The sequence below is a fragment of the Protopterus annectens genome, chromosome 2.part0 (genome assembly GCF_019279795.1).
Source record: "Protopterus annectens isolate FY-2018-M chromosome 2.part0, PAN1.0, whole genome shotgun sequence".
In the NCBI taxonomy this organism is placed as follows: Eukaryota; Metazoa; Chordata; order Ceratodontiformes; family Protopteridae; genus Protopterus; species Protopterus annectens.
In genome coordinates, this window is record NC_056728.1 from 975,749,652 (window position 1) to 975,774,598 (window position 24,947).

General features: G+C 37.6%; 1 protein-coding gene across 1 annotated transcript in view; it reads left to right on the forward strand.

Annotated features, from left to right (window-relative positions):
• The first annotated feature begins 12,228 nt into the window (after positions 1-12,228).
• JCHAIN (joining chain of multimeric IgA and IgM) overlaps positions 12,229-24,947 on the forward strand; it is a 191,795-nt gene continuing 179,076 nt past the window's right edge. The window contains exon 1 of the mRNA XM_044060369.1: positions 12,229-12,316. Coding sequence (XP_043916304.1) covers positions 12,253-12,316 — 64 coding nt within the window. The 5' untranslated portion in view covers positions 12,229-12,252. The remainder of the gene's footprint in view (positions 12,317-24,947) is intronic.

Consider the following 24,947-nt stretch of genomic DNA (forward strand, 5'->3'; position numbering starts at 1 on the left):
TATATAGCCTTCAGAAGGTGAGGACAGCTGACTACACTAGATGTGACAGACAGATGTATTGTTGCCGGGAAGACCAGTTCTCCTGCAGATCATAATCTGCAATACACTTTCATTCTTGTCCAGTGTACATATGTTTGACAAGCAGAAGATGACACACAAAGCAGAGTATTCATTCATTTTCTGGCCATAATGATGTATCATCTGGATTTTCACATCAACACATCCACAACATGAGTCATGTGGCTGCTTGTCATGAAGGATCTTCATGCAATGGATGGCATCATAGCCATCCTTGATGTCATAGAGTTTAACCATAAAGCGATAGACGGATCGAGGACCAAGGATGCTATTGGTTATGTAAGGTATCACTGATACCCGGGGCATCCAGATTGCATTTCACAAAAACAGCAGGATAAGGAGCATTGTGGCTGTTGTGTAGGGAGTATTGTACCAATAGTCATCTGTCCCATGTTATTTTGTAAGCTTTGTTTTTGACATGAAGGACCATATCAGTTATCCTGGGATGCACTTATACCAGCTTTTTATTCTGTCAACCCACTGCATTGATGTACTGCACTAGTCCACTAGTCCCTGACAGCACTGGTCTAGGAAGGCCTGATCTATTGAACATTTGTCAAGGATACACCTGACCCGCCATGTTTGCATAGGGCCTGCAGTAGCACCAGAGTCTTCTCTGTGTTGAATTTTTCCAACCATTGCCATCATTTTGGTCTCATGATACATCAGGTACAACTGTGGGCATGCATTTTGTTCAGTGTGTTATGCAGAACTCTTCTGACACTGTGCCACAGTGTAGCAGCTCTGGGTATGTGAACAACCCATGCTGTACCTTCCATTTGTGCCAGTAGTGGTATGGGTGCCCAGTTTACTGAAGGCCTGGTGTCCTCTATAGCCTCTCGTAATATCTGTGTGCATACACAGCCATGAGTGGATATCAACATGTCAGGGCATGACTATAACTTAGCCTATCAGTTGTCTCTGTTCTCTGGCTGGCCACCCCTGGGTTGGATCCTCACTTGTCTATTCCCCCTGCCCTGGGAGGATGGACACTGTCAAAGGACTGCAACCTGTCCTGTCCTGTCTGTTCCCTGTGGCCTGGGTGAATGATCACCACTCCTACAGAATGTCAGTCTGTCTGGCCAGTTCCCTTTGCCCTTCTGGTTTGAGGCCTTTAATCTCTCATACCCTTTTTCTGATTAGTGTGGCAGTGTCTGTGGTGGCCATGACCCCTTCAGCATTGACTGCATTCCTGGCATCATTACTGTATATCATATTTGTTGTAATTTTACCTATGTACTAGTAATCTCTTAGTTCAGCTATTCTGATAATAATAATAATAACAATAATAATAATATGATTTACTGTTATTGTCCTCAGAAGTGGCACCAGAAATGCAATGTTTTATCATCTCTACTCCATATTCTGTGACCTAATCCTGCTCCTGCATAAGCTTCAGCTTACGTATGGAGTACATGCATGGGGAGTTTGGCCACTCTAATCACAGTTTCCATCTTGCTAATGACTGTGGTCATCATGCTACCCACATGGACAAGCATACGGCATGGGGGTCACATAGGGTGTGTATGCCTCTGGAGCCTGTCTTTGCTACTGTCACTTTTCTTATGCCACTGACCATGTGCAATATGTTACCATAGATGGGATTGCACTAATTTGTTGCTCACTGATATGCCTCACGTGATCTCCATGATATGTGGCCATAAGCCCTGTCTTCCATTCTCATTTCTGGACTTGACCTGGGGAGTGGACATAGTGTCCAGGGCTCCCACATGTACACATGCTGCACATGCAGCATAAGGAGTGACTGCTGTGTTCTGAAGGTCCCCATACAAATTGCATGCTTAGCACATGCATGCCAGGGCAGTGACAGCACTGACATTACCTATAGCTGGCGTGAATAGAGTGACCTAAGGAGGTACTGCCTAATGTTCACTTACCTGTGGGAAGAGGAGGTTAGGGAGAGGGAGCCCCATTGCTACAGCAAGCAGTCTATTTTGCTGTATGACAGTACAGTAGGCCTGGCACCTACCGCTGTAAATGCCTTCTGCTGTTGTGGATATGCTGTGCTCATTAATGTTTGATTTCTGTAGCTGAGGAAATAGATCTCAGAAGAGGCAGCCCAAGGTATCCAGGCGGGATGAAGGGTGGCGAGATTAACTGAACTGCATTGCTGGTGTTACAGCATTACTATACTTAACTGAGCAGTCTTTTTTTGCATTGTAATATTTAACCATTGTTTAGTTGTTCATTGCCTCTGCAGATTAAATTGTCATTTATTTATCGTGTTACTGTCCTAAACTGTACCAAATGTACTTATTTTGTTACACCTGTATTATCATCTGGACCAGTTTAGCTGTTCCACAGTGCAATTATTTCTACTGAGCAAGATAGCAGTGAGTATATTTCAGCTAACACGAGTATGGAAACAATGCACAATAGCTGGCAAATTAAAATGATTATCTAAAATACACAATCAGAAGTATTTACAGATGATAGGTAAATAACATAGGCATCATTAATAATAAACTCGAATGATGATGAGAGCTCACATTTAGAAGAATGTACATAGACTTGCAATGTAGGTTACATAATAAAACTAAACCAGAGTCTCCAAAGCAACTACACTTGCAATCCTGTGCTAGGTAAGATTTCATTTTATTTTGAAACAGGTAAAATCGTCAATGGCTATAATGTCATAGGGAAAAGAGTTCCATATGGTTGGGCTACATTTATGAAAGGATGACTCACAGATGGCCAAGGAAAACTGAAGTTAGTTTAATGAGAGTAATGTAAAACTTCCAAGGCTGTAGCTGGATATGTGTACTGAAAACTTGTTGAGCAAGTAGTGGGCAATACCATTTGTTAAGCAATTTGAATATGAGAGTACTGAGGAAGAAATCAGACCCTGCCATAGTGGGAAGCCATTTAGTTTTATGAATGTTAGTACAAGGTTATGAGAGGCAAGACAGATAAATAAATGTACGAATTTTGTTTTTGTCAGTTTACAGTATGCCCATGCTTTGTCCAGAGAGACAGTTGATAAAAACATTGATTGTGATAGTTCACCTAGAATGTTATAGGCGATTTTAAATTGCTTTAAGACTTTAGGAGTAGTTGAACTGATATGATCCTGAAATGAGAGATTGTTTTCTAGTATTTGCCCAAGACATTTTTAATGTATAATGAAGGGGAGTAAGGTTCTATCAGGGTGAGTGCCAGCTACAGATATAGCATTACCTAATCTTTGGTTTACCAAAGGAGACAAAAGTAGATTTGTTATTATTAATAGTTTGTTTTAGACAGACACTTCCAAACTTATGAAAAGTCATTTTTCAAGGCTCAGTTAATCTGAGCAGTTAGCTTATAGGCAGCAATGAAAACAATATCATCTACATACATAGTAATATTGAAGTGAGACAAATCCCAGGGGAGACTACAGATACAGGCAAAAAATGTAGGGGGTCAAGGATGGAGTCATGTGGGACCCCCAAGTAAATTGGACCAGTAAATGAACAAGAATTGGCAATGTTGATAATGAAGGTTCTTTTGGACATGTAATTCCTGAACAATTAGCATACAAGGTCAACAAGTTTTAGAAAAAATAGGTCATACTTTACAGTTTCATAAATTCTGTTAAATCAATAAAATATACCTAGCTAGGTTATGTATGTATGCATGCATGTATGTATGCATTTATTGATTGATTGGTTGATTTAGAATTGTTGACTGAGGTGGGGCACTGATCATAAATGACCAGTTTCAGGCCCAGCCTGGCTGTTACCAAGGAAACATAAGTACAATGCACAAGCAGTGCTTTATAGCTGAAGATATCCTATTTGAAATGGAGTAAAGGTTGTGTGATAATACAGGCTATTTACAGCAAGTCTTTTACAAACCAAAATGGTCAGCAATGAAACTGTTAACTGTCAGTGAACTAAGGCTAGGAAGTTGTTAGCAGATATGGCCAGTAGTGTAAGGTTCCTAGGTGTATACTAGGCTAATGACCACTGTGCACTTATAAGTGTAGCCATGCATCCCAAATTACTGACAAGTTCTGCTACCCCTGATAGTGTAAGCAGGGGTTTGGGAGATGAAAAATGTACAAGCAGAGGCCTGGGAGATGAACCATTTACAAGCTGCCTGTGTCCATTAGAGACATGGGTGCCAAACTAGGGGAGATGAAAAGAAATGCCATTTTGTTACATCACAATGTATTGCTTGAACAGTGTACCCTCAGCTTCAGAGTCTTTCACCACAACTATTGTTCAAACTATGCAATTTTAAAAGTGAAAACTCAGACCATGTACATTATGGTCAAGAGATAAACACCTTAACCATTATGCCAACCTTTAATCCCTTTAATAACATTGTTTTTTTTTGTGGGGGCCAGAAGGTAATAAATCAGTTTTTAGGTACTTAGGAAGGGATTATCAGTGTTTGGGTATTAACACTGAGAACTTCTGGTTAGCACATTGAAGCCCACTTCTTGATGTTTGTAGAATATCCCAGACTGTGAATGTGTTCTGAGGTTATAGGAGAAGGGTGGTAGTGATGAGTTTGGGAGCAGAAGGTATGCAGGTGTCAAGCTGCAGAAGCTTGAAAAAGCAATGACCCTAACAGAAGGACAGACTTTTATTTGACTGGAAACCACTTGGCATTTTTGATTGTCTGACAGTGATGTTCTTTCTTGGGGAGTTAGCAATAATATGATGGATTTTGCTAGAAATGGATTGGAGGATTTTCATACTGTTGGTGAATGCTGCAGTGATCATTAGAAGTCTATAATCTAACAAGGTGAAGAGGATCCATTTACCTATGACTGCTCTTGTGGGTTGTGAAAGATGGCCGAATTCAGCTCTATTTTTTCAATATGAAGTTCAAAATGTAATGCTTAGTCCATCCAAATGCCTAAGTGTTTGAATGATGCTTTGGTTCCAGTTTGCTTGCTTCAGAAGTCTTAAACAGCGTGTGTGTGTGTGTGTGTGTGTGTGTGTGTGTGTGTGTGTGTGTGTGTGTGTGTGTCGGGGGGTTGAGTGAACTTTTTGTAACTTTTGGTGAGTACCAAAAATCATGGATATTGTTTTACTAGAGTTAAAGAGTATTTTTTTAATTGTACATGTGACTTTTAAAATTGTTTTTAAATATGTGAGTGTGTTTGGTTTAATTCAGTCTGAAGAAGTCTTGTGAAGCAAGATGAAAGCGCTTACTGAATTTATTTCTGAATAAAATATTTTTGTCTTTTTTGAGCCATTTTATTTTATAGTAGTTTATATTTACATATATCATCACTTTTTGTGATTAAGTTTTTTTTTTTTACTTTTTTGAGTTTAGCCAGGAGGGAGAGCAAGCAAAAGTCATATTGTTGGGTCCATAAATCTCAATGAGATTGGCTAGACTTGTACAGTTACCATTTAATTAGTGTACATGAAAAGAAGGAAGTGGGGTAGGCCAAGAGGAAGTTTAATGTAAATAGAAACGAGTATTGAGGTAAGCACAGAACCTTGTGGAAGTCTTTTCACAAGTGGTGCTTCTGAGGATAGCAATGAACTAATTTTTAGCCTAGAAGTTTTGCTGTTGAGGAAGTTGTGGAACCAGGCTGAGGCTGTGAGATTTTTTTCAAATGTCCACCATGTGGAAAAAATAAAATAAAATAAATGTGAATGAAAAAGAACTGAGTACTCTATCAGGTTAAAGGCATAAATTAGATCTATGAAGATTTTCTGGCCATGTTAAGCAAGATGTCATCCATGAATGTCCAAAGAGTAGTCCTTGTGCACCTTCCTGACCAGATGCCATGATGGTTTAAGGAAATGAGATGTTATTGTTGTAAGGAGGTGGATAACTAGTTCCAAACTATCTTTCAAGCATTTCATGAAAGATTTGTAGGATGGATACAGGGTGAACATCAGAGGTATTAGAATATTGGAATTATCTTGGTAATGCCTTGATTAAAGTGGGTTTCCATAGTTTAGGCACTGAGACAGATGTGAGGCAGAGGTTGTAAATATGGGGCACAGAAAGAATGATGTATTCTCTGCAGTGGTAGATGAGTCAGGAGCACAGATTGCCTACCTTGTTAGTTACATCTGGAGGGATTTCTATAAGTAATGGCTCAATATCTTTGGTTTTGTTGAATTTAATGTAGAAGGGAAGTAGGTATAGAGGTGGACTGGATGATGGAGGAATGGATGAGGTGGGCATAATAGAAGTTTAGGGGGATTATTGAATTCATTGAAAAAGTTAGTGGTTGAAATGTGGCCCTAAGAACATTGGATGGCATTCTGGAGGATAGTGTTAGGGCTTTTATTACCAGACAGGAGGTTAACTTCATGCCAAAATTGTTTAGGGGACTATAAGAGGGAGAACGGTTTGGCTTTTATCTCATCTTATGGACAGTTTAGCTAGGTTTCTGAGTAAGGTAAATCTGTTATGAGTGTTTGTATTTGGGTGTCTTTTCAAATTAGTCCAGATTGCACTGCATAGGTGCAGCAGCTGTTTTAGCTCTTTGGCAAGCCATTCAGTTTTGTTGTGTTTAAATAGTATATTTTGTATCTGTCTATGAACATATTAGTGAGATGAAAACGTTCAGGAGACGAAGGGTTTAGTTTCTAACCAGCGCACAAAAGCAGACAATTGACAGGACTCTTGGGAATACCTGGAATACTTTAAAATATTTCAGGAACTGCAGTTGGAAACCACTCAGAAGATTCTTTATTCATGCAAACCTACACAAGCTACCTGAATATCTGAAGCCCTATTCTAAAAAAAAACATAGCAATTAATATCCATTAAAGTCAAAGGAAATGAATGCCTAAAAGGAAAAAAAAGATAAATGGATAAATGGAATATGAGGGATCTGCTTTGTGTGATACATATATTGTCCTATAGAGTTAGTGAACCATTTTAATAGCTACTTATCACAAACTGAATTTCCTAATCCTAAAGTGCAAGATGTATCATGTGTCTTATACCAGAACCTCTAAGTGCTCTATAACTAAATACATAAACCTTCATACAACTATTGCATCTACACTTGTCTATTACTTAGACAGCTATAGAGTCATAATGAGAAACAAGCAAATAAAAAGAGAGTTAGTATTTTTGACCACCCACAACTCAGATATAGCAGATGTTGAAGCAATTAGTGAATCATACGTAAAAGATGACATCCAACACCAAACCAAACCTTCCTTGGATTTAGTTACATCATCAATAAAGCGGGTAAAAGGGTTGGGTCAGAACTCTGTTCCTACTGAAAAGCAACATCATACCAACTTTATGGCTCAAAATAATTCCATAAGTGATGATGGCTGCAACTGGCAAGTCCTAACCCTACAACTAAAGAAGCCAAATAATGAATTTGAAGTACTTACAATAGCTCTTAACTGAATCAAATATTTCAAAAGTAAAATTTTCTTGTCAGTGACAGCTCACCAAAAAGTTGTCATAATTCTCAGTGACTTCAACCTCATGTCATGACATGTAATGTATTCATTATCATCCCTTGATAATGATCATATATAATAGTCATGCCATGTTCTCATGCCATGTAATGTAGAAACTCTGGACTACGTAAAAGACCAGTCCTGTATAACTAGTTAATGAACCAACCCCATCGACCTTTAAAATAAGTAAACACTCCCTCCTTGAAGTAATAATTACAAACATACCAGTACCAAAAATGCCTAATGTCAGGGTCATACCGCCTTCCTTTAGTGATTACTGCGCCCTAACATTCAATCAAGCTTTTCTAATCAAGAAGCCACCTCTCCAATTAATGATCTTTTGCTTTAAAACTGAAACAAGCTATTAACTGAATGTCAGCATGGATTTAGACCCCACCATAGCACGACAACTGCCCTTCTCTCTTTTACTGAAAAAATCAACCATCATCGGAACAACAAAAATATCTCCTCTGCACTCTTTCTAGATATGTCAAAAGCCTTCGACATGGTAAACCACCAGATCCTTCTCACAACCCTAGAAACCTTTCACCTAGACACCCATGTCCTAAACTGGTTTCAGGACTACCTAGTAGGCAGACAACAAGCAGTTATATGGCAGAACAAGCTCTCATCCCTACTACCAAACAGCATTGCTCAAGGGTCCATATTAGGACCTCTTCTCTTCTCAATATTCATAAATGACCTGCACTCAGCCATCCCCGAAGCCACCTGCATCCAATATGCAGATGACTCTACTATCATCTGTTCCAATCCCACACTGGACAACCTTCTAAAAGCCACCCAACACTGCTTTACCATAGTTGAAAATTGGCTAACAGACCATCACCTCATATTAAACCCAAAAAACCCCCAACTACTCCTCTTTCATCCAACTAACCCTACACCTATCACTCAATTTACTATCCAATCCAATAACGGAACTACTATCTCTCCTACCACAAATACTAAACTACTAGGAGTAATTATAGATAATAAACTCCGATTTGACACCCACATTAACCAAACTATTAAGACAGTAAACAAAAAACTAGGGTCTTTATATAGATTAAAAACCTTCCTAACTCCAGCAGCTAGACTAGCCACTGCCCGGTCACACCTTCTATCCACACTACTATATGCCTCCCGCATCCTCTCTAACCTTAATAAATCAGACCTAAATCGTCTCTCCACTTGTTATAACCACATTGCCAGATTCATCACTGCCCTGCCCTACAGAACACACCATTGTATTAACCTAAAAACTTGACTGGCTAGAACTCAATCTTCTCCAAAATATCAACTTGCAGAAGCCTTTAAAATCCTAAAACACCCAGAGAACACTCCTGCTCTAAAAACATACTAACCCCTACACCAACCTTAGTTCTCCATCTGACAAACTCCTAATACAAACAAGCAAGGCCCACAACATAGGTGGGGACAGACTGTACTCTAATGTCATCGGAAAGGTGTGGAACTCTCTCCCAAATAAATTAACGTTTTCACCATCACTAGCTCTATTCAAAAAGGGCTAGAAATCCACCTTAAATCGCATTGGATATGTCCTTGTATGAACCCGGACTAAGATTACCATGAGAAATTCTGCACAGATATGGGCAATTTTTGACTAGGAAGGATTTAGTCGACTAAGGGTCTACTAACCTGTATATAATGAAAGTAATCAAATGTAACTTCTATTGCTGCACTGTTATCTCTCTATGTACATGTTTCCTGTCCTTTGGCTTGCTGTCTTCTGTCTTTTATTATATGTCATTTTAAACCTGTTGGAGCTTTTCTCCCCGGGACTCCGCTGAAAATGGACATGTATCCAGTCGGACTATCCCGGTCAACAAATGTAAAATAAATAAAATAATAAAATATTTTATATATATATATATATATATATATATATATATATATATATATATATATATATGCCATAAAAGAGGAGCTAGCCAACCAAAACTGGCAAATTAGCAACTATTCTTTGAAAATAATGACTTAGTTTACCTCACTTTCCTCCAAAAATACAAGAATTTCAAAAGAAGTCATCATCAGTGGATCACAAATAGTCTGAAAACTATACAAAGTTAAAGGCACAGCCTAGCAAAATGGAATAAACTCCCCTCCCCAGCTAATAGGGATACATACAGTACATCATACTTAGAAACCTGTCAAAGAAACCACCAGTTGATACAAAGCAAATGTCTTCATATCCACAAAGCAAACTTCTTCATATCCACTCAAAATGGGTACAGGATGTTTGGACCCCACCGATTTGCCCCCGGATGATTCGCTCCCAATCAGTCTGACCCCAGATGGTTGGACCCCAGTAAAAAATGTAACATAAGTGAAGCCGAAGCACATCAAAGCAAAAACAGAAATGAAAGACTGTCGAAACATTCTTAAAATTGGTTTAGAATGTATTTCTTTTCTATTCATGTGCATCGACTACACTTACTTTAAACTAAGTGCAAATTGAAACTTTAATTATATATTCAAAAATAGTAAGTGCCAAAAAAAAAGTTTGCTGACTAATCCAGAGGTTCACGGCATTAACTAGTCCAGAGTTTCCATATAACAATAAAGTCATTATTATTTATTTAAAAATGAAAACATAATGAGCAGTCATTTTGACAGATGTCTTCTTTGCTGTTCTATTTGTTTCCCTGCTGAAGTTAATGGGCTGTGAGAGTAAGCTGTAGAGGCACTGAGCATTGTGATAGTGAAATGGATGTTTGGCCCTAGAATTGCACTTCTAAGCTTTGAACTACTTGTTGATATTTTTTACAAATAAATTCTTGAGTCCTTAAAAACAGTGTTTTACTTAGGAATGTTTGTGCACTGTAGAAGGATTAAACTGTATTGTGTTTATGTTTGTCTTTGCACTCTGCAATCAAGTCAAGTCCTCAGCACAACTACACACTATCAATGTTGCTGGAAATCGGTGTTTGCATTTACTCATACATCCATATCCACTTTCCTGAGGTTCTGATGTGCTTTGATGGTAGATGGTGGGAAATGGTGAAAAGTGCATGTTGCTGCTTGAGCATTGGTGGTAGTATAAATGTTCAAGATGAAGAAGGCATATTAACCTGAATAAAAAATTAATTTCATTTAATTTTAAAGAAATTATTTATAGTAGATAATAGATTAGTTAACATAGCAACATAATATAAAATAAAAAAATCTATTTAATTGATGGAAAACATATGTTCTAAAGTATGTTATAAAGTAACAGTAGTCATAGTATGTTAAAACAACACTAGTTATTATATGTTAAAGATTTAAATGTTATATTTATACTAACCAATGTAATAATTAAATAAAATAAAAATATTAATAAAAAATATATTTACAATGAAAATTTAACAGTGTTATTGAATAACTGATTAATTAATAACTTAATGATAAAGTACTTAAAAGAATATATTTGCGGTCAAATAGTTTGGGGTCGAACTGTCCACTAAAAAAATCACATATACAATACATATAAATTTATACATGAAATTGTATAGAAATACATTGGGGTTGAATAGTCCTGCTTCCCTCAAAATGTCCTAAAATAGTTCTACATAATTCTGGAACCTTATCAACTACATCACAACATAAACACTGACTACAAGAAGACATAATTCCCACCACCTCTGAACTTTCTGAAAGTGTTCTTTTTTCTTCCCCATATATTCTTGTGCATGTGTATGTATGATAACATTGGTCAATACTTAATAAAGTATAGAGTTAGAGTATTACAAAAGTATTGTTTTGGGCTGAAAGTTCACTTATGAATGTTTCTTACAAAATACAGCTTTTGAACAAAAAATAGTGCATTGGGGGTTATATATTCAACTAAATTCAACTGCGGTGATGGTGCTGCAGTAGCGTTGCTGCCTCACAGTAAGACCTTGTCCTGTTCAATTCTCAGCTAGAGTGTCTTCTGTGTGGAGACATGCATGAATGGGCGTACCTTCATTGAAGGTTGTGCGTCAGGGCTGGCAACTCAGCATGCAAAAAATACACTGCCAATCATTAGTGGACCGGAGTTCCGCTGTGGCGACCCCTAACCGGGAAAAGCCAAAAGACACAACAACTAGAGACAGCGTCACAAGGTACAATTAAATTCTTATTCTACAAGTCCTCCAGCAACATATAAACAAAGACAATATATGTGTGTGATTGTATCTCTCTCTCTCTCTCTCTCTATATATATATATATATATATATATATATATTATATATATATATATATATATGTGTATATATATATATATATATATATATATATATATATATATATATATATATATATATATATACAATTGGCAGTCTCCCTTGGGGTTGCTGGTTACACAAGGCAATAAAAGCATGCTATCTAACAGTTTAAGTGGTGAAGTACTATACATTTTAAGGTTTATGGTAGAAATGACTTCACAAAGGAACCTTTGCACTCCTCTTTCTGGTAAAAGTGACATTAATAGTTTCCCATGAGGTTAATCTAAGTAAACATGCATCCAGCACTTTAGGTATGTGCACACACGTGCATGTGTGGGTGTATTTGTGAGTGTATGTGTTTTTGTATTGCCATATCATGCCCTATTAAGTTGACATGCAGCTGGTTTCAGTTCTCCATCCATGAGTCATGGGGGTTTGGTCACCAGCTATAGTGTTACTTTCGGGGAAAACACTAATCAGGCTATTTATTGACCGTTCTGTATCGGACAGTCATCAAAGTCTGTCACTACTGCATTGCTTCAAGAGTTAGACCACTAAGATGCAGGGATCTCATATACTTCAGCTAGCCATGGCTCTACTTGTAGGAGTTGTGTTTGTGTCAGGTAGGTGCTATGTTTTGTTTAATGAGTTGCTTTAGTCTTTCTTCTAAGGATTGTTTTATTAAAGCTTTGGAAGTGATTTGAAGAACATATTCATGTAAAGGTTGCTGCCAGTACAGATATGCAGCAGCTGTTTATATGTTTGTCGGGTCACTAGAAGCTTTACTGAGACTCTGAAACCCTAATGCTTTAACATTCATTTTCTGTACATTTATTCACGATATACTCCTATACATAACTTGTCAATGATCAACAGACAATGGCACGAACTGCATAGACTACAGTGATTACCCACAGTTAAGAATGCAAAACTCAGAGTAAAAGAAATAAGCATCTTCAGGCATAGTTTATGTAGAGGATTATAACTGGTCATAACCAGTTTATTATGTGTTGAAGACACTGATACAAAGAAATTCTTTTGAGAGGTGAATCTTAACATCCATATTTTAGATACATGTTAAAAGGTTATGATAGGAGACTTGATCATAATTCCTTATTGGTGATTTGTGTGTACCAGGTGCTACCAGTTACATAACAAGAAAACAATAAAGAAACAGAGAAAGTGTAGAAGTACAAAGTGTCTTATTGGCAAAGTACTTAACGCTAACAGACAACAGCACACCTCTCAACTTCTTTGCTTAAACATTATGGACACATTTAAAACTAACTGGGGTGGGGGACAAAGGCTCAACATTAGGGACAGTTTTAAAATACTGCAGTTGTGTACTTAAAAAGTTAAGAGAACAGGTTTTGCATGGACATGCATTTCCTAAACAATAAGAAACATGAAACTCTAATGAATGTCATTTTTGACTGACTGTAATTTTTAGTGATTTACCATGAAGTCCAAAATTTTATAATGGCAAAAACACAGCCTAAACTCTGTTACTACCTAAATTATGCATCCTCTAGCCTTACTAATATTCCAAAAACGTACTTACGTATTTCCAGTGCAAAAACACAATAACATTGACAAATGCACTGCTAATGTCACCAACAAAACTCAGGAATGTAAACCACTTCATAAGATTAATTGTCTAGAGTTAAAATACCTTTTAACATTTAATCAGTTAAAAAAAACACACACATAAATGTATTTATTAATCCATACTTTGTTGACTGGGTTATTTGCACTAGGAAGGGGAGACACAAGGTGGCATTTCTACTAGTGGTGGGGTTTGGCCAGGCATTGGAGAACTTCCCTTACTCTTTTTTATAGATGCTGTGGGACCTTTTACATCCACCTGAGCTACCACCAACTCAAGCAGATTAGTTTAGTCAGTCAGTCTAACATTTTGTCTGAAGGATGATGCATTTAGGAGTGCAACATCCCCTAATGCTGCACTGCAATGCCAGTGATACAATAACCTGGAGTGGGAAACAAAACCACAACCTTCTGGTTTTGTAGGACCAAAGGCAAGTGTGCTGCCTGTTGCACCAGTGACACTGCTGTATGAACCAAGCAGATGCTCAATCCTCTCTAACTGTCATCCAAAATACATGCCTTGTAGAGACCCAAGTTCTTAGACCTTAAATAGCTTAGAAGTTGTCATATCAAACAAATACTTTGCTGACTCTTCAGACTCAGATCATGTAGCCAAACTGTGGCATTTCATTCCTTCACACCTTAGTCATGAGAGTAAATAGAAAACATAAAATATTGCTGTCTAATTTACAAACCTACCTAGCTATCATTTGGACCTATGCTTGTACTAGAATTTCATCTCTGACCTTCCTTTCTCTAAGCCTTGTCCATCCCATTTGCTCCACCTCCTTCTACCTATTTAACTACTATGCCATCTACATTATTAGCCTTATATTTCACTGTTGCCATATACTGTTGAATGATTTAATTCCAACTTTCATAACTAATGTTTTTTATGCATGTACTCTGCATTTTGTTTTCTATATTCATTCAAGAATGTTTATGTACAGTTGTTTTTTGTTACTTATCTTGTATAACTGTGGAGCTTTTATCCTGGGTCTGTGCTGAAAATGGACTTTTAGCTTAGTTGTATTATTTCTGGTCAACAAATTGAAACAAACAAGAAAATAAATAAATAAATAGATAAATATGAGGTAAAATCAGGGACAGCTATAAGAAATGGAGAACTTTAAAAGTGCTGCTCCTATGTAGAACTAACCAGGGGCGGCCCGTGCTATTGGACTGCCGGACTGCAGCCCCCTCAACTGAAAACAATAAATAAAAAAGGAAAAAAAAAAGAAAAAAAAAGTTTTTAATACGGGGCGCTTGCATGAGTAGTAGTCACTACTACTGCGACTTTGCGCGATGCTCCAGGCAGTCGGCAGTCCTGATAGGGAATCATGAAGAGAGTCTTGCGGTTTTAAACTGCATAGACTCATTGGAAAAATGCGAGGAGGGGGACTGCAACACCAGCAGTCTGGGAATCTCTTTTGGGGACGGGGAAGGGGTTTTTTGGATCTCGCGGGGTGTGAGTGTTGGATGTTATGCGCTGGAATCAGATGTATGTAGAATGGACGTAAGTGTGTCAGATTAATCATGTTTTTTTTTTTATTGTGTGTGTGTGTTTGTTGTTTGAATTGATTTATTGTGTTGTGTTGAGCTTGAAAATAAAATGTGTGTGTGTGTGTTTTTGAATTTATTGTGTGTGTTTGAATGATTGAATGTATTTGTGTGTGGTGTTATATATATGGGGAAGGAAGAAGGTGTGTGTGTGTGTGTTGTGTATGTGTGTGTTTGTTTCTATATCTGTAAAATAGGCTGAAAAAAAGACATGTCAAGACTCAGACTGCTGAGCTGTTAACAGATTTCTTAGCATAGGTAAAAAGTAAAACTTGGTTGCTACTTTGCTTCCTGTGCATATACACGTGTGCAGAGTGAACACAGGACTGTGATTGTCTGTTTTTTATGTACAGGGAATGATCGTTTAAGTTTTTGATGCGATCGCTATACATATCGATCTTGTGGGTGACTAGCTCTTGCAATTTGTTTGTTTTTGTGCAGCTCACACAATTTTTTTCAAGTGATTATACACATGCACTCCCTAAAATAGCAGCATATTGATTCTGTAGCTCTGTTCAATTTTTTTATTGCGTGGATTCTCTGGGACTGCATAACCTTATCTTTTTTTTTTTTTAAGCTCCATCTCTCTTCCCACTGAGTCCACATGTGACCAGATCCTGTGAAACGCTCTTGCTTTAAAGTTTATCAATGAGACCAGGATGATTGAGGTATTGCCTTTTTCCTGAACCCGACAGGTGAGAAGATGTTTCATCAGTTTACAGTATTATATTTTAATTCATTGTTCCTCAACCAGCCATAAATGCCAGTTTACTAAGACACGCGCATTCTCAGCAAAAAAGACTGACAAGTTCAAGTTTATTTATGTGCTTATCTACCAAGCACCATTATAAGCATTACTTAAAAACACTCAGACACGGATCACAGCAAATGAAAAAATAAACCATAAAATATCCTGGGAGTAGGGAGGTAACTGTCACATTTGTGGCGTAGCAAGTCAGTCAGGAGGAAGGGGGGGGGGGGGTCCGGGGAGAGAGGGAGGTCCTACAGGAGGAACATCAGTGTGGGCCACTCCTGTACCCTGACCTCAGAATCAGGGGAAGGAATGATGGCCTAAGCAGTTTGTTGGTCTACTCCACACAAGGGTGAATGCTGCCGTTACTGAAAAAGTTAAGATATTTTAAATAATATATAGCAATTTATTCCTCGGGGCATCAGACGGCTTTATTTTTCGATGAAACCATGATATATAAAGGTGTTTGCTAGCAGCAACCTCTAAATTAGTTACAGATTAGCACATGTATGTTTCATATGCAAGGGCCTATGATTTGAAAACAGCTCAGAATTAATCTTTATCTGCCACTGGTAAAATGTATTTTCTTTGAATGTGGGTTTCAAGTAAATCAGTATGCACATTAGTTTTTGGTTAAATGGAGAGTTAAAGCAAGCAATTGGATCATTGGAATGGCTGCAGGGGGGGCTCCATGATTTTGTGAGGGGAAGGGCGGCAAACTTAGACAGCCCCAGCTATTTTTCTATTTTTTTTTTTTTTGTTCCTCATAAAATGTGTGGTTTTTTTTCTGACAAAATCATTTAGGAATTAAGTCACTAAATAAACTAACATTTTTAGTAGCTGTTAGTAGTACTTTGTTCTGCCACAGTTATGGGCTTTACTCATATCAAAACATTTGTATTCCTTAATGCAACAATCATATTTCTGTCTCTACTTATGAGAGAAGTTTTAATTCCACAGAATATACTGATTTTTAACACCTAGTAGATTTTGTAAACTGTCAACTGCTGTGATTGAATTATAGCAGTATAAAGTATATAGACACTTGTTGCTATGTCAACACAGACTTCCTTAAAACCACTATGCTAAGTATGTTGTTGCTACTTATTTAAGTGGTTTCTGATTTATATATGTAGTTATTACTTTCTTATCTGAACTCTACATAAACAACTCTTTTTTGTAGAAGAGATGTGTCTTTGCACACAAATTAAATTGAACCATTGCTAAACAGCTGGAACAAGTATATGGCTAATGTATTCTTCTGATTTCAGAGGTAGGTGACGTTAAAGTGCTCGCCACTTTTAAAAGTAAATGATATTTTATTTTTTATTGTAAAATACACATCATCACAATGAAGACAACAGCAGATGGGGAAGCATAGGACCCCATGAGGAAAAGTAGAGCTAGCAGTAGATGGATGAATGTCCTACCTCTCAGTAGCGTGGGAAACTTCCTTACCAGATAAATCGCAGATGTATCATGTGCAAGCCATGTTGAAACCATGGCCACAGCTGTACAAAGATGCTACATTACTGATGCTTCATGTAGTGCGTACTTGTGCATTCAACCTAACCATCAAAAGAAGAGCACTCAGTTGTGAATCCCTGCAGCGGAATGCCCATCTACTGATTGATGGTCATATTCTGCCTTATTAAATGGGGTCCCATTGAGGCAAATCTCACAGACAGACAGACCCCTACAGAGTGATAAGGATACCAAAAAGGTTGCTATGATGAGTAAAAGAAAAGGATCACTAGTGGCCAAGTGACATTAAGTAGTTAGGAGGGGTGAAAGTCTAAAACGTAAATAAAGAAATAAAATGATGTATCATATGTACGCTTAAGAAGTAAAATAACCCTAGTAATATCAGCTGCAGTAAGGGACAGGTTGCAAAATATACAAAATGATTAACAACATAAAGCATTTTGCCTTTTTAACAACTTAATAACATACATTATATTTACAAAAGACACAGTCCCTGGAAACCTAAACACGTTCCACAGCCCCTTTCTAGTTTCTAGTTTTTAGTTCTAGTTTGTGTTTTTAGTTCTAGTTTGTGTTTTTTTTGTATTTGTTTTATTTACTCTTTGTTGACCAGCTTAGTCCAACTAGGCTAATGGCCTCTTGTTTTCTCTGCGGTGGTATTTATAGTTTTAAAGTAAATTTGGTCAAAGCATGCGGGAACTTTCCCTACTCTTTTCAATAGGTCCTGTTGCATCTTTTACATCCAGCTGAGCTACTAACAACTTGAGCAGATGGGACCTCAGTTTAACATCTCATCGGAATGATACATTCAGGAGTGCAATGCAGTGTTAACAATTCACCTACCTGTCATGGGAATACAACACACAGCCTTCTACACCAAACATGAGTCTGCTGTTTGTTGTGCCATGTTTTATAAGCAAAGTAAACATGAAATCCCTATCTCAGTTCTCATAACATATAATAACATATAGCAATATCACTGTGTTGATGCATTATGTAATTTTTACTCTGTTTTGTTCATCTTACATAGTAATGGATGGTTCTGTTAAACGTGTTCATCGTTCTGAATCTTGACAGTTATATGTCAAGTCAGTATTGCTTTCAAACATGGGATCAGCTGTTAATGCGAGCATTACACTTTTCCTTTCAGTAAAGTGTGCATTTTTACTCTTTTGGAATCCCTTGACTCTAAATGTGGTCCCAGCAGACTTCATAATACCGTAGTCATCTGCTGTGACCTTCATGTTTCACATTTTGTCATGCCTTTTCTGATTCGCCCTTACTTTAATTCCCATTCCTTAGATTATTTCCTTCCTTAATTTCTGAACTTGTTTTACACAGCAAGTATTGTTACATGATAAGTTATGTCCCTAAGTTATTTTGCTCAGGAAGACTATTTCAACTTTTGAGTTCTGTTACATTTGATTTTCTTCAAACCTAGGGTTTTAGAACAAAGAATGAAAAAATAGATGACTATTAGTTTTGGTTCTCATAACTGCCCAAGCATTCAACAGCAGTAAAACTTGGATGTTGCAATTTTATTGAAAAATATTTTCTAGTTCCCACAGTTATTGAAAGATACATTTTGTCAAGAAATTCAAATTTTGTTCAACTCATTAACACCTATGGGGTGTGGAATGTCACACTTATGCCAGTCTGCACGTATCTTCCATTCTAGAGCATTTTCTGAAAAATAAACTTAAAAAGCATAAGATAAACAAACATAAATATTTTGTGAACAATAAAAGGCATTTAAACTGTTTAAATAGCAAGGTTATCGGTAAGAAGTATTCTTTGCAGTGTATTCATAGTATTTTCCATAAATACTGTAATACATTATAATGCACACAAACCCTAAGTTATATTTTTTCTAACTTTTCGCAGACAAATGTTGATATCTTGAAAACTATACAACCTAGACATATAGGTTCATAGGTTCATAGGTTGGTACTGGGCTATCTGCTCGAAGGCATATATTAGCCCAGCCACGTTGTGCAGTATTCACTGCCCCTTTAGTAGTTCCCTAGACCCTTGTACTAGCAGCTAGTACCCTTGGCCCCTATCTAGTAGTGCTGTTGGTGGGATCCCCGGTGTGAACTTTCTGTTACCCATCCACTCATCAAGGTTCCTCTTGAAGAGTGATAGTGAGGGGCTCTGTCTTATGTAGATCGGGACCCTGTTCCATAGTAAGGGATGTCTCTGCAAAGGGAATCTATCCCTCCAGCATGTTCTATTCATTGTTGTGTTGAGGTTTATATCCCTACACACACACACACACACACACACACACACACACACACACACACACACACACACTTGGCCACAGGTGGGTATGCACATAAACGTAAATGCAGAGATATATAACCAAAAAATATGTGACAACACACACAAACACAATTTCACGCAGACACACACATACACATTTTCTTTCTCTTTCTGTCCAACATGGAAGGTATAGTGAAACCAGAAGGTTGATCACCAGTCTTTCTTATCTGTCTCTGCTCACTTATTTTTACTTATCTTTTTTCACATCATCACCCTCTCCTTTACACAATTTTAGGCTTTTGCATCTGTGGAAATCTCTCTGGATTTTTTTATACATTTGTTTAACCAGGTATGCCGACTGGACACAAGTGACCTTTTTCAGTGGTGACCTGGGAGCACTGTCTAGTTAAATGGCTTGGTCAGAGTCACACAGTAAGCAAATGGAGGTGGAAGGGATCAAACCTTGTACCTTTTGGTTAGAGGAAGCAGCTTATTACTAGTTTGGAGCTTTATTCCTTTGACCTAATTGCCAGGCAGTACTGGAGACAATGGATACTGGAGATGTATAGATTATTCAGTAAAGTTAGACTTCCTTGGTCTTATGATGTTCTTTCTTCCCCCTTCTGCTATGGAGTCACAGTAAGGAATATGTTTGTTGGTGCAGTTGTCCTGTAGGGCTATGATCTGAAAGCCTGTGTTGATCTTTTACTTTTCAATGACACCAGTAAGAAACTTAAACCTCCAATGGGTACAAGGCAGAGAAATGAATCATTGTTGGAAACTACTCCATCACAGATTGCATACACACACAGACAGATGCGCACACACACACACACACACGTGCACATTATTCACTCACACATAGACACACATGCACATGTGCACATTCACTCACACACACAAATACACACACAAACAGATGCCTGCAGCTAGAGAATGCCTTTGAGACAGAGAAGTAAAATGGATCAGTAGGCAAAAAAATGCAATTATTCCCAGGGTAGATATGCACAATCCACACAGAATCACCCTTCATGCACATGCCCATTAACTATTGTGCAGAAACAGTCTTCAGTCTTCAGGCCTCAGGTGTATACACTGTGTCCGTGCTCACATTCAGGGAGCCAGTCAAATACACAACGTCTCTCTTCACTGTCCTAATGTGGGCACAGGCTTCCAGAAGTAGAATCATAATTTGGATGCTTTGGCCAGCATAAGTGTACATCAGGTTTATTTAAATTCTTAGTTTACTCCTGACACAGGCAGGTGCCTTACTAGTTTAACAATGTGTACAGGAAAGTGGTAGCCCATAACTGTTTGCCTGTAATTTTTCTGTTAAAAGGCTGAAGTATGTACTTCAGAAAGGCAAGATTTAGATTACTGAGAGTGTGTCACAACTCAACAAAGCTTTCAGACTGGAGTACATATTTGTCTACTTATTTACTGACATTTGATTTCCAGGAAAGTCTAACTGGGTAGAAGCCCATTTTTAACGGAGGCCCAGGGAGAAATGCTCCAAAGTAATACATAACATTTTAGGGAAAAATAAGTATACAGTCTTCAAAAATAAAACAAAAAAATCTGCAGTTTAAATAATTATAACAAATTAGGCATAATATAAAAGCATTGGTTAAGAATCGATATAAGGTATATGACAATCATTTAATATTTAGAGAAATTTTAGAGCGTTTATAGAGAAATTAAAGGTAAGTTAGTATAATACAAAGAGGAATTCCAATATGAAGTGAGATAAAAACAGGCTTACCGTATATTTAGAGAGAAGGTCAGAGAGGAGAATTAGACAATAGTAAGGAAGTAAGTGAAGAAGGGAGAGTAAAGAGGTGTAAGGAATGAAAAGGTACTTGTTCACATTTAGAGATATAGTTTATCCTGGTTTTAAGCAAGAACAGAGCCAGATTTTAGCTAGGAAGTCTTTCAGAGTGGTTTTGAAAAATGGAAAGGAGGGTGTAGACCTGATGGATACAGGTAAGATGTTCCAGGCCTTAGCAAGCTTGTACGAGTACACACAATGCCCAGCTGATTTGCTAGGTTTGTAGACAAACAGGAGTTTTTGGTCAGCTGGATCCCAATGACCGACTGGGAACATAGTTGTGTTGAATTCTTTTTAGTCCTGGACAGGCAGATGGATGCTGGATTGTTTTATAGGTGGTAAAAAGTTGTGTATATGTCAGCCAAAGTGACAGTTCTATCCAATTTAGGCTTTTCAGTGTTATACAGAGGTGGTTTCTGAAAGGGCTATGTGTTGCAAATTTAGCAACTTTGTTATAAAATTGCTCAAGTTTTAATTTTTGTGAAGCCTGAAGGTTAGTAAGGATGGGAGCACCATAACGAAGAGTGGGGCGGGGGAGATAAGTAGTGGCAAGTGTAGCTTTAGTTGTGCAAGTGAGAACATTTTTGGCTCTGTAAAGCATTTCTAGTTTTGATGTGTTTTTCTTATGTAATCTTGAATATGCAGGTTGAATGTAAGATTATCATCTTCTATGACCCCTAATAGTTTGCTGTAAGAAGTGATTTCAATGGTTGTATTATTAACTTAATTCAGTTATTCAATTAATTACTTTAGATTAATACATGTGCTACTTGGTATGTAACTCTATTACCAGTTCAGCAAATAACAGTCATGGAACAAGCACTTGAGGTTCACATATAGACCCCTTGACCCTAAAAATTTACTGATAGGAGTTGACAGACAAGTCCCACAGCAAATTCTGGCCTTTAAAACCATAATTTATTTATGCAGTTTAAGGCCTACCATTAAACTAACTTGACAAAACTGAAAGGTAAAATTTTACAATCCACCTTCCTATCATATAGATTCAAAAACTTATGTTAAAGTTCAGCTCATTGAGCTAACAGATTAATCAAGATCAGAGGCAGCAGATTTGGCTAAGAATGACACTCTAACTTCATGTCACAACTGGCTGCAAAAATTGTTGCCCTACAGTGTAAAGACTGGTGGATGGCTTCACATGTTAACTTCATACATAACATAGAACATGACTTTACATCAATGCATTTCTCACTGAGTTTTGATTCATTGCTGTAAAACAATCATCCCTGACTTGTTGAGTTATTATTAAATTTGTTTTTACCCTTCTCTAACTCTTTGCTGCTCTAAATACTTTAGGTAGTTGTACTAGTTGTTGTATATTAAGAACATCGCACAGCCAAGACTGCATTTACTTAGGGCACACATTGCTTACCTGTGTTTTTACTGAAGTAATCTACTGTGTGGGCTGCCTTCATGCTTAAACATCCTTGAGAACCGAGTGATACATCAGTGTAGCTGTGCTGCTCCCACTCTGCAGAGTTTGCTTATCACTAGTTTACAGTGCTATACCTTCAGTTTTGGTTTCTGTCTTCTAACAGCCACAGCAAAACTATGTCTCAGGCCATTTGTTTTACCTTTGTTGGGCTGGGTGAGCAGAAGCATCGGACTTGAAAAGGCCCAGACTAATTGTCTCCCACTAAAGTGGGGGGTGCCCCACTTTTCTCCCCTCCTGTCTCCAGCCACTCCCACACATTTAATTCCACTGCTGTCCTCCCACTTTTTAGTGATGTCACAAGCCTGCTTAAAGACACAACTACATGTCAGCACAGTTTCCCCACCTTCACCCATCATATTCCACCCGTTACAATAGTAGTAATAGTCTCTTTATACCACCCATTACAATAGTAGTAATAGTCTCTTTATACCACCCATTACAATAGTAGTAATAGTCTCTTTATACCACCCATTACAATAGTAGTAATAGTCTCTTTCCTTCTCACCCATTCTCTCACTCAGTATCTACTCTGTTAATACAGCATCAGCCACACAACTTCTGACATTGTCTTTCTCAGTCATTCACTCTATGACTGCCCAGTAAATATCCACACTTCCTTCCCTTTGCACTACTACTATGCCACTTTCTATTCCTGTCTAAAAACTCACCTCTTCCTTTACCAACCCACCTGTCAGCTCATTTAAACAACCACACTTCATCTTATTTATTTTTAGTCCTGACTTCCACCACTCCTGCCCCTTTTTAACTTATCACCTTATTCTTTTTTATATGCAGTACTGCAGATTCTTGGCTTGGATTCTCAACTCTGGCTATCCTCATGCTTAATCAAGTCACTCATTACTCTCTTGGGTTCTCAGTTGTATCTGTTTCACTTCTTATCTAGACACTCACTACTCTTATCACTCGTAACATTCCCTAACGTCCCTCTACCACTTGCAGATCTTTGTGTTTAAGTATAGAATTTCATTGCTTCTGAATCTCATCACAAGTACATATAGTGCTGACTAGTTTAGCTGCTTTGCTTCTTCTACTGTCTCTCCTCACGAACTATCAAATCCCTTTTACACACAAAATGTCCTGATCTACTAAAAGCCTCCATTTAAACTGTTTTACCCCAACGTCACCACCAGAAATTGCTCCACATCTATTTAGCACCTTGCCTATTCTTTACTTTTAATGCAAAATGTTTATCTTTCCTCAGTACTACACCAGAACAAAACAAACAAAAATACAAATTATCATTATAAAATCATTTCACTCCCGACAGCACTCTTTAAATATTAAACTATGTGGTGACATACATCTTAAACTAGGCCCTGGTTTCATTTCTAGCCCTTATCATCCACATTGCCTGTGGTCACCTCTAATAACTGCAAACAGCTATACTTTACCTCAATAAACACATGTAGCATCTATAATAAAATCACTGAACTCTGTGCCTGGATTCCTCATTATGCACCAGATATTGTTGCCCTTACTGAGATGTGGCTAAAACCTTATATAAAAGACTTAGAAATTTTTACCCCAGGATACAGCATCATCAGAGCTGACAGGCTTAACAAAAAAGCAGGAAGGATAGCTATCGTCTACTCTATCACATATGAAGTTTCTCTTCTTAAAATTCTGCCCAAATTCAATAATACAGAGCTACTTATCTCCTACATAAAATTAAAAGATCACAACTGTATAACTGTTCTGTATATCCCCCTGGAAACAATATATTGGCCTTTGAAGGCACCTTTTACCAGATCTCACACAATATTACCAATGAAATAATCATCTTAAGTGATATCAGTATCAGCTGGAGCACTTTCCCTTCTAACTATCCTTCTTCTGAAGCAGCGTATTACTTCTCCTACTTGCTATAACAATGCCCTGGACACTAGTCCTAGTCTCTGATCTATGCAACTACACTGCATCAGGAATCCCTGCTGTACCCCTTAGTGATCACTGTCCTACATATGCTATCAGACTCACCATGTCAAACAAGAACTATACAAAAGTTCTCAAAATCTCTCAGAATGTAACCCAGAATTGTTTTTAGCTGAACTCAGTTAACTGGACTATTCTAAAAGCCTTGCCACTAGATTTGGCAGTAGAAAGGTTCAGTTCAAGTTTTTTAAGCATCCTAAATAACCATGTCTTACTACACAGGAAGAGAAGAAAATCTAACTTTGTCCCTTGGCTTACTAATCAGAGTAGACGTCTAATGCAAATTACAGACCAGGCAAGGAAAGAGTGACAGGAACGTAAAACTCCACTAGTTCCCTAAAAAACTTCTCA